The 13,175-nt window shown below is 35.7% G+C and overlaps 1 protein-coding gene across 3 annotated transcripts; it reads left to right on the forward strand.

Moving 5' to 3' along the window:
• Positions 1 to 195: 195 nt before the first annotated feature.
• Positions 196 to 12,958, forward strand: LOC111368680 (serine/threonine-protein phosphatase 6 regulatory subunit 3-like). 3 transcript variants are annotated; one of them, XM_022990071.1, is made up of 20 exons: positions 329 to 419; positions 609 to 888; positions 1,727 to 1,830; positions 3,233 to 3,319; positions 3,483 to 3,558; positions 3,639 to 3,713; positions 4,646 to 4,699; positions 5,331 to 5,390; positions 5,465 to 5,581; positions 6,116 to 6,210; positions 6,294 to 6,496; positions 7,408 to 7,505; positions 7,853 to 7,956; positions 8,041 to 8,206; positions 8,388 to 8,510; positions 8,934 to 9,016; positions 9,971 to 10,115; positions 10,696 to 10,725; positions 11,348 to 11,418; positions 11,919 to 12,958. In XM_022990071.1, the coding sequence occupies exons 2-20, from the start codon at positions 850 to 852 to the stop codon at positions 12,565 to 12,567; spliced, it is 2,379 nt and encodes a 792-aa protein (XP_022845839.1). In that variant the 5' UTR covers positions 329 to 419; positions 609 to 849; the 3' UTR covers positions 12,568 to 12,958. The 3 variants fall into 3 exon arrangements, with proteins under 3 accessions (XP_022845838.1, XP_022845839.1, XP_022845840.1); XM_022990072.1 differs by lacking the exon at positions 329 to 419 and adding an exon at positions 442 to 520; XM_022990070.1 differs by lacking the exon at positions 609 to 888 and having other exon boundaries at positions 196 to 419.
• Positions 12,959 to 13,175: the final 217 nt, after the last annotated feature.

The raw sequence follows: 13,175 nt of genomic DNA on the forward strand, positions 1-13,175 counted from the left end.
GTTAAGGACCATGCTATACGTATATAATGATTTACCTACTACTCACATCATTTGAATGGGACCTCGATTTGAATTATTAAGTAACACATGGAGCCTACATGTTTGTGATGGGGTGTAAACGTTAGGTACCCCTCGGTACAAATGGTTTATTCCTTGAGTTAATTGAACGTATAAAAGGCATAATTGCTCGTTATTTTTAATTTTCTTTACAATTTAAATGGTGCATGAGCACTTTCCCAAGCGGTTATGGGTTTTCTCTTCGCTGCAACAAAAATTGGGAACATTATACTGTGAAGGAGGGAAAAGGGGTGGATGTGTTCGTCACCTGCTTGGCCCCAATTTTATCTTCTGTTGCTGTGATTTTTACAGGGATGAGTCATCATTTTCATCACCAAACTGTAATATCAGATTTATCTGGGGTAAAAACGTGCTTTAAATCTATTGGGATTTTAATGCTGATTTCGCTCTCGATTTGACTGTTGCAAATGACTCTAATTCAACAACCTCGATCTAAGATTCTGTCTGGCCTTATCTCCTTGGAATTTATTATTTTCCCCTCCAAAATTGTTGTTTTAATATTCCTTAATCAATAGCAATTTTCTTGACAGTCTCTCTTGAATTTTTGATGTGGTTGAGAACCGGCTGCCCCTCAAGTGTAATCAGTGAAATACCAAGTACCAAAATTCAATGGGGGCAACTGCCCCTACTAGACCTGGGGTGGCCCTACCCCTGCTTGTTTTGACTCAAGATCGTTGAGACAAGTTGTTTCAAGGCGTTGGATAGATAAGCTAGAGTCTTATAGATCGGAATCTGATTCTAGAAACGTGTCATCGCACTTCAAATTTAACTATGTTTTGGCGTATGGCTGGCCTCTCCACTGCATCTCCAGTACGTGCTTTTAATTTTGTTTACAGAATATGTTATGCTTTTGTTTTTACGTGCTAATTTGGATCCAAGTAATGAATGTTGTTTGTGGGCACCGGTATGATCCCCAGTGATCTGCATTTGCTGGAGTACAGTCTAATTTGGCAAGTATATAAGTACGGGAGTGCAGTAGTTCTTGGAGTGTGAAGAAGATACTGGACTTTATATAATTCTATTTTGTGCTGACTCCTATAATCTGCCTTAACGATTATATATTGGTTTGATACTCAATCAGTCGTATTTATTTATTAAATGTTGGGCGGCAATCAACTATTGGTGAATGAGAAAGCCATCAAATAGTAACCGGAGCAAATCATGACACGTGGTAGTGTGGTACTGTCATTAAGGGGAGGGTGTTTGGTATAGAGTATAGACTCTCCACTTTTATTATTAGAAGCCCATTTCTGGATAAAAGATTTAGAACCCACTGTTTCTGGAAAAGGTTGTTTATTAAGTTTATTAAATCTGAGAAAATAATCTTCTGGCTTCTGGTGCCTTGATAACACATTTGATAGGGGTCTAGGGCAGCCCGAAGACTGAGTTGTTACTTTCTCGTATGCATGCTCACAATTGTTCATATTGCTCTGGGCTTTATGCTGAGATGGGATATGATCGCACCAGCCATATTTTTGTTTTTGTGAAGTCATTTCTCCAACATGTTTTAACATTTCATATCTCATAATGTCTAGAAATTTCCTGTTCAAATTGTTCAGTAAAAAACGATGGATAATGTCAAACATTTCCTCTTCGAATAGTTGAGTAAAAAACATTGGTCTTTTCACTAATAACATTTCCATTGCAGGTGGAGACCATTTTAGACAAAGAAAATTTTACACTGGAGGAGCTTTTGGATGAAGATGAAATAATTCAAGAGTGCAAAGGTCTTAATGGCCGTCTTATTAATTTGTAAGTTACAAATTGCCTGCCTTACAAATTGTTTAATGGGTAACAATTTCAAATTCAAAATTTAATGAATGTTTCTTTTAATTTAATTTAATTTTTTATTATTATTATTTTTTTTGGCAGCTTTTGCATTTTGATAAGATGTCCTCATTACGGAAAAAGATAGTGGGTTCAAAATGTTAAATGTTCACGGTTCACCTTATCCAATAATGCCAAAGTTCAAATCTATATCCAATTTTACCTGCTTTAACACTCTTGAATAGGTAATATGGATGATTTGGTTTCATTTATATAGGGCTTTAATTTAGATTTATATGCAAGGGAAAGAGAACATTTGGAAGAATTTAAAGAAAGGTTGAATGATGTAGTGATTGATGTTGATGGTGTAGATGAATATGTGTAGCACAAGACAAAAGATCAGGAGAAGAGTAAAAAGCTACGTATAAATATATTCTAGATAAACTCTTTCATGCATTGTTGATGGATGGAAATGAGAAAAGACTGGATAATGCAATTGAACTGGTGGATTGAAGATTTTAGCATGATTTGTGAGAGGTGGAAAGCATTGTAATAGTCATAGTGTTAAGCAACAAAATGTACTTAGTTGAATCTTATTACGCACAAGTGAAATGGAGGAATGGTTGAAAATGTGCCAAACTGATGTTTGCTATTTTATTCTAATGTGTGAGGCGTTAAAATGGAAACTGGGAATACTAAATCCAAAGTTCAAGATGTTTTATATTTTATGCATGGATGAGAAAAGTTAAGGAAAGGAAGTTAAAAAGAAGAAAAAGGAGAACTGAATAATTGTTTGAATGAGGAATGCATATACTGCAGATATTTCGATGCTTACAGTTGAGAGCCACTTTTGTGATGGATATCGATTGACATAATAATAGTAGATAGTTGAAAAAGTTTTACACAGCTAAATGTAACGTGCTTCTAACTGTGTAATCCATGTGCTTAATTTGTTGTTGGTTACATGTGAACAGTATTTGGATATGTTGGTGAGAAAGGAATTTCATATAGCTACCAAAGTTTATTATGATAAAGGCTTATTTTGTTGTCGAATGTGTAAATACCGGGATTACTTTTGTTTTTGGGAGCCATAGTAGAATTTGTAAATATCTAAGAGTTGTTTTTCGTAAGTTTAAATTATTTTAGGACTCTTAAATGTTTCTCTTGATTCATTGCTATAGTTTACCATAATCATTCTCTTTTGCAAGTATCTGAATCACTATTTCCCTTTTACAGTGTTGTGGCTATTTTATTTCCCATCTGTCTTAAATAAAGGAAAAAAGTCCTCTTTCCATGCCATTTTTATCGTCTAAATATTCAGGAGAGACAATTCGAAGATCCCCACTTCGTCACGCACTAGCTAATTTCCTGCTTACCTGTCCTGTAGCTTGCGGGAAAGAGCTCAAGTTGAACAACTTGTTCGATGCATGGTGGAAGAAGCTACAGAGGATGCTGATAAACAGCGTACTTTTAAGTAAGAGTGTGTGTGTGTGTGTGTGAGAGAGAGAGAGAGAGAGAGTTTATATATGTTTCCTAGGTACTCTCTACTGTGACAAGATCCATATTGAACCATGATAATAATTTCGAAATGGAAGGCTTCTGATGACTATTTTTTTTTTCTTTGCTTGTGCATATAGGTTTCGTTTCATTGCTTGTGAAATTTTCACCTGTGAAGTTGATATAATACTCAAAGCTTTGGTAGAGGACGAGGAGGTAGAAATTTTTTAGAATTTTTCAAAAAGTTAGTTTTGATTCTGACTTTGACAGAGTGGCTCTTTTCTTTGGGTTGACAGCTTATGAACCTGCTTTTCTCTTTCTTGAATCCTGAGCACCCTCATAGTACTTCATTGGCTGGTTACTTCAGCAAGGTATGATTAGAATGATTTTAAAAAAAGCATAAAACTTTGAAATTTGTTACATTTTTTGTAACCAGTAATAATTCATAAACTGGAATTATTATTATTTTTTTTAAAAAAAGAGGTAAATAGGAAAAACCTTAATGTGTTTGCTCTTAAGACCTTACTGTAATTTCAATGAAATAGACTTCTCATCTGTGATCATGCATAGCCTGCTATAATGTCTGATGTTGTCGTGATTGGAAAGCCCGAAGAATTTATGTGACTTAATCCTTATTGTCCATCTTTATGTATTAACTATTTTTTCTTACTACATCCTTGTTCTTGACCTTTTTTAGTCTAACCTCTACTTCTGAAAGTCAATGTTTTTCTTGAGCTGAACATGATAGTGGTCCCCATAGGTTGGTCCGTGCTTCTTTACTTGTCTGTCGGAAAAGCTTTTGTGGTCAACATGCACCATCATGTCTACAATCATGCTTCCTCAACGCTATACCTGTGAACCCCTTCTGTTGTAAGCACCTGGGATCTTTGAATTTTGCCACCCCGTAACCGGTGTAATGGACAAAATTCCATATACATGTGCCTTCAGCTTATTATTGTATGAGAAAGCAAAGAAATATTTTTATTGTGCGCTAGCTCTTCAATTGCTCAGTATCTTTCCATACACAAATTCTTTGTCCATGCTTACGGAATATCAGGGGTTGTTTTCGTTTAAAAAGAAAATGAGGGAGGAGGGACTGGACTTAAGAAATGGGGAAAATGCAGTAAGATAGTTTTACCCTTTGGCGTTTGCTTGCTCAGTTGGTGATACCCATCAACCTTATCAAAGATTGAGAGTGGTGCTCTAATAAAATTTATTTAAAGTTATCTATGCTTCCCCCAATTTTTAAATTATTGTTTGTTTTTTATTGTGGTGTTTGATGACCAGGTTTCCATAATTTTAGGTGGTTGTCTGCCTCTTGCTGCGGAAGACGATTCCTTTAATGAATTATATGCGAGTAAGCCAAATGTTTGTAATATTATCTTTTTCTTATTTTCTGTCTAGAATTCTAGGTTGCGGTGGATACCTATGAGTTGGAGACTCCTATACATAGTTAGATGTGCTTTTGGTTGTTCTTTGTGCATAAATTCTTGATATTATTATTTCCTTGGGCCTTTGAAAAATTTAAATTTCCTTAAATAATTATTCAATTTTTTACTATTGGCATCAACATGAAAGGATGTAAAGAAGTTGAGTGATGGAACCTGGAATTGGAACTTTCATTTTTTTTTTTTTGTGCGCGCGCGCGCGTGTGTAAGTGAGTAGAAAAACATATAATAGTAGAGATAAACTAGGGATTCTTTTACTTTGTCTTGGTTAGCCTTCATTCTGAGTTGGCAGAGGAAGTAATATTTGTTTCGGTAATTCAACCTATTTCTAAAGAATATGGATTCATTAGGAATTAGGGGACTAATTTTATTGTAGCTTGGACCTGCTTACTGTTTCTTTGGATTTATATGATAATACACGCAATTATATTTTCATATACTGGCTCTTCATATAGCATGGATATTTGGGACACTGCTTACTGTGGAATATTTGAAACTCAAATCTTCACGAGCTGATGTATTGATTTAATGCTCATCCAGGATCACCAGGATGTTATTAGGAAGCTTATTGACCTCATCGGAATTACATCTATCATGGAGGTTAGTATCATGGAGGTTAGTTGTCAAATTTTTTCTTCACGATGTCTGAAATCCTCGTGTTTCCTGCTGAGCAGGTTTTAATTCGTTTAATTGGTGCTGATGAGAACATATATACTGACTATATGGACTCAATTTCATGGTTGGAAGATATGAATGTTCTGGAGATGATTGTGGATAAGTTCAGCTCATCAGTAAGTTGCTTAGGGGATTGGATGGTCTTGCATAATAATGAATATTTTTTAATTTCCTACTTCTCTTTAGTGCTTTTGGCTTTCACTTCTGAATGTTGTGGAACTTGCCTTGTTTATTTTTGATACACATGGAATTCGAGTCTGTTTACACCAATTGGATGGGTTTCCATTTGATCTTCATGTCAATAGGAACAAAATATACATGCATCAGTGATCAGACTGTATGTTGTTCCTTCATGTTCTTAAGTTCCATGCTACTCTGAATGAGCTCAAACACTGGTTCGCAGATTTCTTGATCATGGTGTCTAGTTAGGAAGTCAGTGCCCGAGATTATTCATTTGAAGATAAAATATAAGTACTATTTAGGCTCAAAGTTAACCAAACCCCACTAATGAATTTAATGTCTCTCATCCCTATAGAGAGTTAATTTTAGCTGAACGTACACTCTCATTTTTTTTTTTTGACATACACTCTCATTTATATCTTTTGACTGTGATTTATCTTAATGAAATAGCTTTATCTATGCATTTGCAGGACTGCCCTGAGGTGCATGCAAATGCTGCAGAAACTCTATGTGCCATAACTCGATATGCTCCCCCTGGGCTAGCTTCAAAAATATCCAATCCAAGGTAGGATTAACTATTTTCTCTTCTTTCTTCTTATTCTCCCTTTTCTTCTCCTCATATCTTGATGGGAAATTGGTTTGTCACAGTTTTATAGGAAGATTATTCCATCATGCTTTGGAGGAGTCACGACCAAAATCCGTTTTGATTAACTTGTTGTCTGTCTGCATATCCTTGTTGGACCCCAAGAGACTAATGTCAGGAACATATTATTTGTACAACCGCCAAATGACTCATGGATCTGGAATCAGTGTAAAACCTGAGACAGTTGAATGCATGTTGGAGAGCCTAGGTAATGTTGCTTGGAATGATGTGTGAAGATCATTAAATTGTAGAACATATAAGAACTTGTATATAAAATACTCCTGCTGCTTAATAAGTAATATAAGAACTGATTTCAGCCTGAAATTTGTGGAACACGCTTCTTCATACAATCCTAATCAAGTAATTCGGCAAATCTCCTGTTTTCTGTTGGTTAACCTCATTACTAGCAATTTCTGGTTTCATAGAAAATGGGCTGAAGATTGGGGATGGCAATTGAATTGAAAAACCAGAGCCCCATGGTGCCTCGCCCTGAAGGAGCAGTGTGGTTGCGTGACGGGGATGGGAAATCCTTGCTCAGCCTAGATTATCTAGTTATTTAAAAAAGAAATTCAAATCTTGTTTATAGATCACTTTTGCCCAATTTTTATGTCGAAACCCGATTACCCAAGCCCATTGGCTCAATTTCTAAATTAGGGGCGGGAGATTGCCCTGCCCCTTCCCACCCTCCCTTAAGAGGGGATCTTGCCCCATTGCCATCCTTACTGAAGATGGTGTTTTGACCAAATATGCGTGAAAAATATCTCAACAACAGTATAAATAGTTTGAAGAAGAAAGAAATGGACATTGCACTTACTTCTGCATCAGGATTGATATATTTCCCTTATGACGCTTTCTCAAAAAGCTGATCAGACTATCCAAGTCCCTGTTTTTCAAGGAGGATGCTAGCTTGTTTCTTCGTTTGCCTGTTTTTGTCATAATGTAATAGAAAGACCCAACACAGACTTGAAACTCTTGGTCTAGCAGTCTTGTTTTCTAGATTTTTTTGTCTTCATTTATGAGGATAAATTAGATATAAGTATTATTTGATGTATTTTCATTGGTTAATGAGGTGGTGATAGTGATGCATGACAAAATCTTGCTCCTGCCTTCATTTTGCAGGTGATATACTCAAGCTTTTGGAACTTTCATCTGAAGATCGGGTTTTGCTAACTACATATGGGAAGTTGCAGCCTCCTCTTGGAAAGCATCGTTTGAAGGTTTCTTTTTAATATTTTATTGAGGAACTAGAATGTCTTTGTTGATGTGGATGTAATTTTATATTGACCATGTATATAATCGCGTTTTTTCCCTGAAAATTAGGAGTTCCCTAATAATTCAATTCATGTATGCTGGTTACAATTTGTTGCTAAGGTGTTCTTTATAAAAAAAAAAAATAGCTATCAGTTTGCTTTAATCATCTTTTTGTGTTTAATGGGATTTTTTTTCCATATTCAGTCTCTTTTCACCTCCAAACCCACACCCATGCCCCAATATTTTGTGTTTATGAAAGAATTGATCAATAGCATGGAACACTCAGATTTGAATGTGCATGTTGGATTTTCAGATTATAGAGTTCATATCAGTCTTGGTGACTGTTAGTAGTGAAGCTGCAGAAAAAGAATTGATTCGCCTTGGCGCTGTAAAACACATTATAGAATTATTTTTTGAGTAAGTTTCGTGCTCAACTCCAGCTTGTAATTTCTGTGGAAAAGAACTCTGAATACTGCAATTTCACCTTATGTTGACTTTTAGGTATCCATACAATAACTTCTTACACCACCATGTTGAGAACATTATAGTATCTTGCTTAGAAAGCAAAAACGTTCAGTTCATTGAACATGTTCTTGAAGATTGTAATCTTCTTGGGAAGATTCTTGAAGCAGAGAAGAATTTCACATTGGATGTTGATATAAACAAGGTAATTGTCAACCCTCTTTAATATCTTCATTTGTATTTTTGAACCTTTTCTGCACCTACTTTTCTTATACTTTCAGACTAACATTTATTTGTTCCCAGTCAACTTCTAATATTGTGGTATTCTAAAACATCGGCCAATAGTGAAGAATTATACAAGAATTTTTGTTAAATGTGTCTTGCAGCCAACAGTTCCTGCTGAGGGTAGAACTCCGCCCAGGATCGGGAATATTGGATACATGACACGCATAGCTAACAAGCTTATTCAATTAGGGAATAACAACAGCAATGTACAGACATTTCTGCAGGTTTTCCATATCTTTAATTTTCTCTATCAGTGCTAACGTCTATCAGTTTGCGTAGCAAGTTAACTAGTATGAAGCCTCCACACCAGCTCACCATCCCATAAGGAAAAGAAGTCACTTTTAAAATCACCCATTTATGGAATCTTTGACAAATTTCCATTTGAACCTAGTAGTTAGTGCTTAGCTGTTTTCTATTTTGGTCAATACAAGCTTATAGTTTTAATTCCTGAGTTTTGTAGCTCTAATTAGTGCTCAGTATTTATCTTTTAAGATATCTTAAGCTGATATGATCGTATTTGATGTTTGAGTGAACTCATAAATTCAAGGATAACTTCAACAACAATTTTACAATATTATGTGAACAATTTGCGCCATATTTTATCTCATGCTTTTTTTTGACGGTTCTTTTGCGATTCCTCTTTCCAGCAAAACAGTGAATGGGCAGATTGGTATTCAAATGTACTGCTGAAGCGCAATGCAGTGGAAAATGTTTTCCAGTGGGCATGTGGGTGAGTGTTTTAAGTTTCAGCTTATGACCTTTTTCCTTAATGTCAGCGGCCAATTTGCCATTTTTATATCCTGAATGATGTGATATATAGAGGATCTGGCATATCCATGTACGCAGTTGTAAAAGGCTCACAGATATATGAATTTGTGTTTTACATTCTGTTCTGTCTTGTTTACTTTAGTATTCTATGTTCCCCGTTGAGCTAGGGGATATCTCCATGCATAGCTAAGATAGAACTTCCAATCTTTAATCAGATTTCATACAGGCTAGTGCTTGTCTTAATATACAACACTACGTATCTCGTCATTTCGTCTGGGAAGAGTTAGTATGAGTCTTGGGCAGGTGGATGGAGATGGTCTATGAGAATCACTTGAAATTTAGGCAGAATGATTTTATTCATCGACAATCAACTCTATTTATAATAGTAGAATACAACTTGTGAAAGGAAAGAGAAGGCTATTCTACCTATAGAAGGGAAAGGAAAAAATGAAATAAATTTTAAAAAAATAAAATCTAAGCCAGTTGTTTGGATATTATTGCTATTAAGGGACATTTTAATATTTGGGACCGAAAAGTTTCTATAAGACTTATTCTCCTTTATCTTCTTCTTCTCTGATGCTAACAAGTAGCATTTAAATTATCGGGAAAGATGAATGGCAAAAGCAGCAGGAGGCCTATTAAACAAATAATTGTATTCTGATCACGAAAGGACTATCAGATTGTAAGATGTGAACATTACTTATAGTGGTGCCTTTTGTATTTCATTTCTAATTATTATTGATGGCAGTGCTAATAGTTGTAGTTGCACAATCCATTTACTTGTAATGTCATCCATGTTAACTTTTGTTGGAGGAAACATTACCCAGATCAGGAATTTTTTGTAAAGCTCTTATTAACTTTTCTTACCAGTTGTTGTTTTCATTATAGACATGTTTCTTTATATCCATGGTTGCAGGAGGCCTACAACATTACATGATCGGACTAGAGACAGTGATGATGATGATGATTACCAAGATAGAGATTTTGATGTTGCAACTTTAGCAAATAACTTGAGCCAGGTTTTTCGTTATGGAGTCTCTAACAATGGTGACACTGATGAGGTGCTTTATGTGACATCCAAATTATTCCATCTTTTTGTTATATATAATTTTATCCATGCGTGTATTTGTTATGGCACACGTAAAACATTTGTTCGGAGCATCAACGACTGGTAAAATGAGGTTTGAAATTTTGAGATGATAGCAAAGTCAGACACAATGGTGGAGCCAGGACCTGGATCCCAGACACAAGATATAGTAGTATTAAAATTAAAAGGTAAAAAAAATTTAAACTTTTTCCCCCAAGTTTTAGTGGGATCCCTGGCTTCCCACCTTCCTCCGCTGCTGGTCAGACAATAGACGACTTTCCAACACCCAATAGCTTGTATTTTAGGTATTAATAGTTGATTTCCATTTGATTTATGCTCTCTTGATGGAGCTGAAGACGATAATATAGCCACATGTACTCTCAGGTATTAGGGATGAATTATTGTTATGGACTCCCTTGATTCCAATTTAAATGTCTTGATTTGACCTGGCTCATTTATTTAGGTATGAGTTTGTGTTCTGTGCATTTGATTTGTTGTTGGTCATTGCATTATTGCAATGTGCACTTGAACAAGTCTCTGTTTCCTGTTTGCAGGTTCGTGGTTCACTTGAACAAGATGATGAGGTATGCAGCTCTCTGTTTTGTGCCTTGGTTCACTATTTATTGTGTTATCCTGTTATTTAGTCAAAAAATGGATGATGTTGTCTCTAATGAATGTAGGAATCAAGTGAAAGAAGTTTTAACTTATATGATGTGTGGGTATTGAAAACTGAGAATGAAACATCTTGGTTTTCCAATTTTATTACTCTTGAAACTTTATGTATGGAATCCTACGTGTTAGGCTTTTACAAACGGTTTTTGCCTTTTCTGAGATCTATAATATTATGTTAGTAATTCTCTTTTCTCCTTGGGGTTCTTATAGATACTGTAGTTGCATATCGATTCCTGCTATTTTCAAGCATGAATTATGTATCCATTATATGCTATGAATGAGTTATAAAATTTAAAATCTTAGATAATTAAGAAGAGCATAACAGTGTTTCTATTAATGAAGTGGATGGTGAGAGAAAAGAAACCAAAACATGCCAGCCAATTACACATGGATACTTTACTGTTTATACTGGTACAAAGGAAAAAGCAACGAGTTGATGTCAATTACTTCATGTTGTTTTTTGTCTTCTGTTCTATAAGGCTCTCGTTTGGGTTAAACAACTTTCACATAGTTCCTAATATGACATCTTTACAGGATGTGTACTTTGATGATGAATCTGCTGAAGAAGTCATTTCTTCCCTTCATTTGGTAGATGACCAGGATAGGTAGGAGGATACACTCGTTTGATTTCTGGTTTTCTTCTATATTTGTCTCAGAATGAAAATGAAAGTTGCATGAATTTGCACTGGGCTCTGAGCCCTATAGAACTAATTTCCTTGATTGTGTCCGTAATCTGTTCCAAGTTGGCTGCCTGTACTGTTGCCTTTTGAAGTTGACTAAGTTTATTGGTCGATTTGGCAAACGTCGAAAAGCTACAAGTTTTTGGTTTTTGTGTTAATAACGAATTCCAAAGATTATAGTAAATTTTCTTAGCTGAAAATATTGTGTATTTTGTAGCTATTGTTATCCTAATTAAGCTGCGGCTCTCAAAGATCCACTAACTTATAAATCAGTTGTTCTAATATTTCTTTGATGTGGACACTGTCAATCAGACTCAAACTACATAGATAACCCATGGATTTGGGCTCATCTTGAGTGCTTTGACTTAGCATTTTAGCTTATTATTTTCTAGTTGCTTTACACTCACTTCTCTTCATGTTTGCAGTGGGTCACTTTTGACAAATTCCAACTGGTTTGCATTTGAGGATGAAAGAATCGATAATGAGCTTCCAACTGATTCAGTTCCTTCCCCTTCGTCCAACATTGAGGGGCATGAGGTTGTCAATGGAGGAGCTGGTGATGAAGTCACTATTGATGAAGATGAAGATTTGGCAGACACTGCAACTTCTGAACAGCCTGAACTAACACTTAGTTTAGTCAATCCGGCACCGAACAATCTGTCCGAGGACTTGAGAGAAACAGAAACAAGGGTTAGTGAGAAGCCGACTGAATGGGTTGAATGGAGGGAAAATTCTGATTTAGTTGAATTGTGCAATCCAACTTTGACTTCACCTCCAAATTTACCAGAATGTGAGCATCATGCGGAATCTGATGTTCAGCCTGATGATGTTGGCTTAGATAAAGCAGATGCTTCCCCATCCTCTGTTACTGCATCCGTGGAGAATTGCAGGAGTGATGCTGGAGGAGGACCACCCAATTTAGTAAACATTGACTTGGGTGCCAACATTTCTCAACCTACAGAAGCAGGAGAAGGGATTTTGAGCAGCACTAGAAATGTGGATTCTGTTGCTAGGACAAAAGGCTCTTCTGGCACTGTTGCTGAATCCGAAGAGAAGAATCAACGTGGAGAATAACGTAAATTCTTATGTCCAGACTTAACACTTGCCGTTAGTTTGGTGGGAGGATTAACACTGTGTATGCTGATGCTTGTTGACTGGTATACTTCGTCTTCCCACTTGAAGCTCAAGTACAGGTGATTCTGTAGGATCTTTTTATTTTTTTTTGCTGCTTAGCATTTTACCAGGTGAATCCAAACTTACTCGACCTTGTTTATGTCTATATCTTTTAGTTATCCTTTTCCTTGTCCAAGTGGCTTTTAGTTTCACACGGATGTTCTGCGCAATAGTGTCCAAAAAATCTATTTTCTTTAATTTGCTTACTCTGACAATTAATTTGTCAACCAGAAAAATAACGTGGTAGATGGTGTAAAATAGAATAAATAAATGTAATTTACATTTTCTCTCTCTCGCAGGCACGTAGACACGTTCCATTTCTGTACTCATTTCATTCGTACTACTAGTGTGACATAATTTATTTATTATTATTATCATTATTATTATATTTTTATGAAATAGTTCGTTGTCATACTATATGCTGCGGCTCACTCAATTTTGAAACGGACTTGCATCTGAATTGCTTCTTTCTTCCTTTCGTTCAATTCATAAAGTCCGCGACACTTGCA

Source organism: Olea europaea, chromosome 19 (assembly GCF_002742605.1).
Source record: "Olea europaea var. sylvestris chromosome 19, O_europaea_v1, whole genome shotgun sequence".
Classification (NCBI taxonomy): Eukaryota; Viridiplantae; Streptophyta; class Magnoliopsida; order Lamiales; family Oleaceae; genus Olea; species Olea europaea.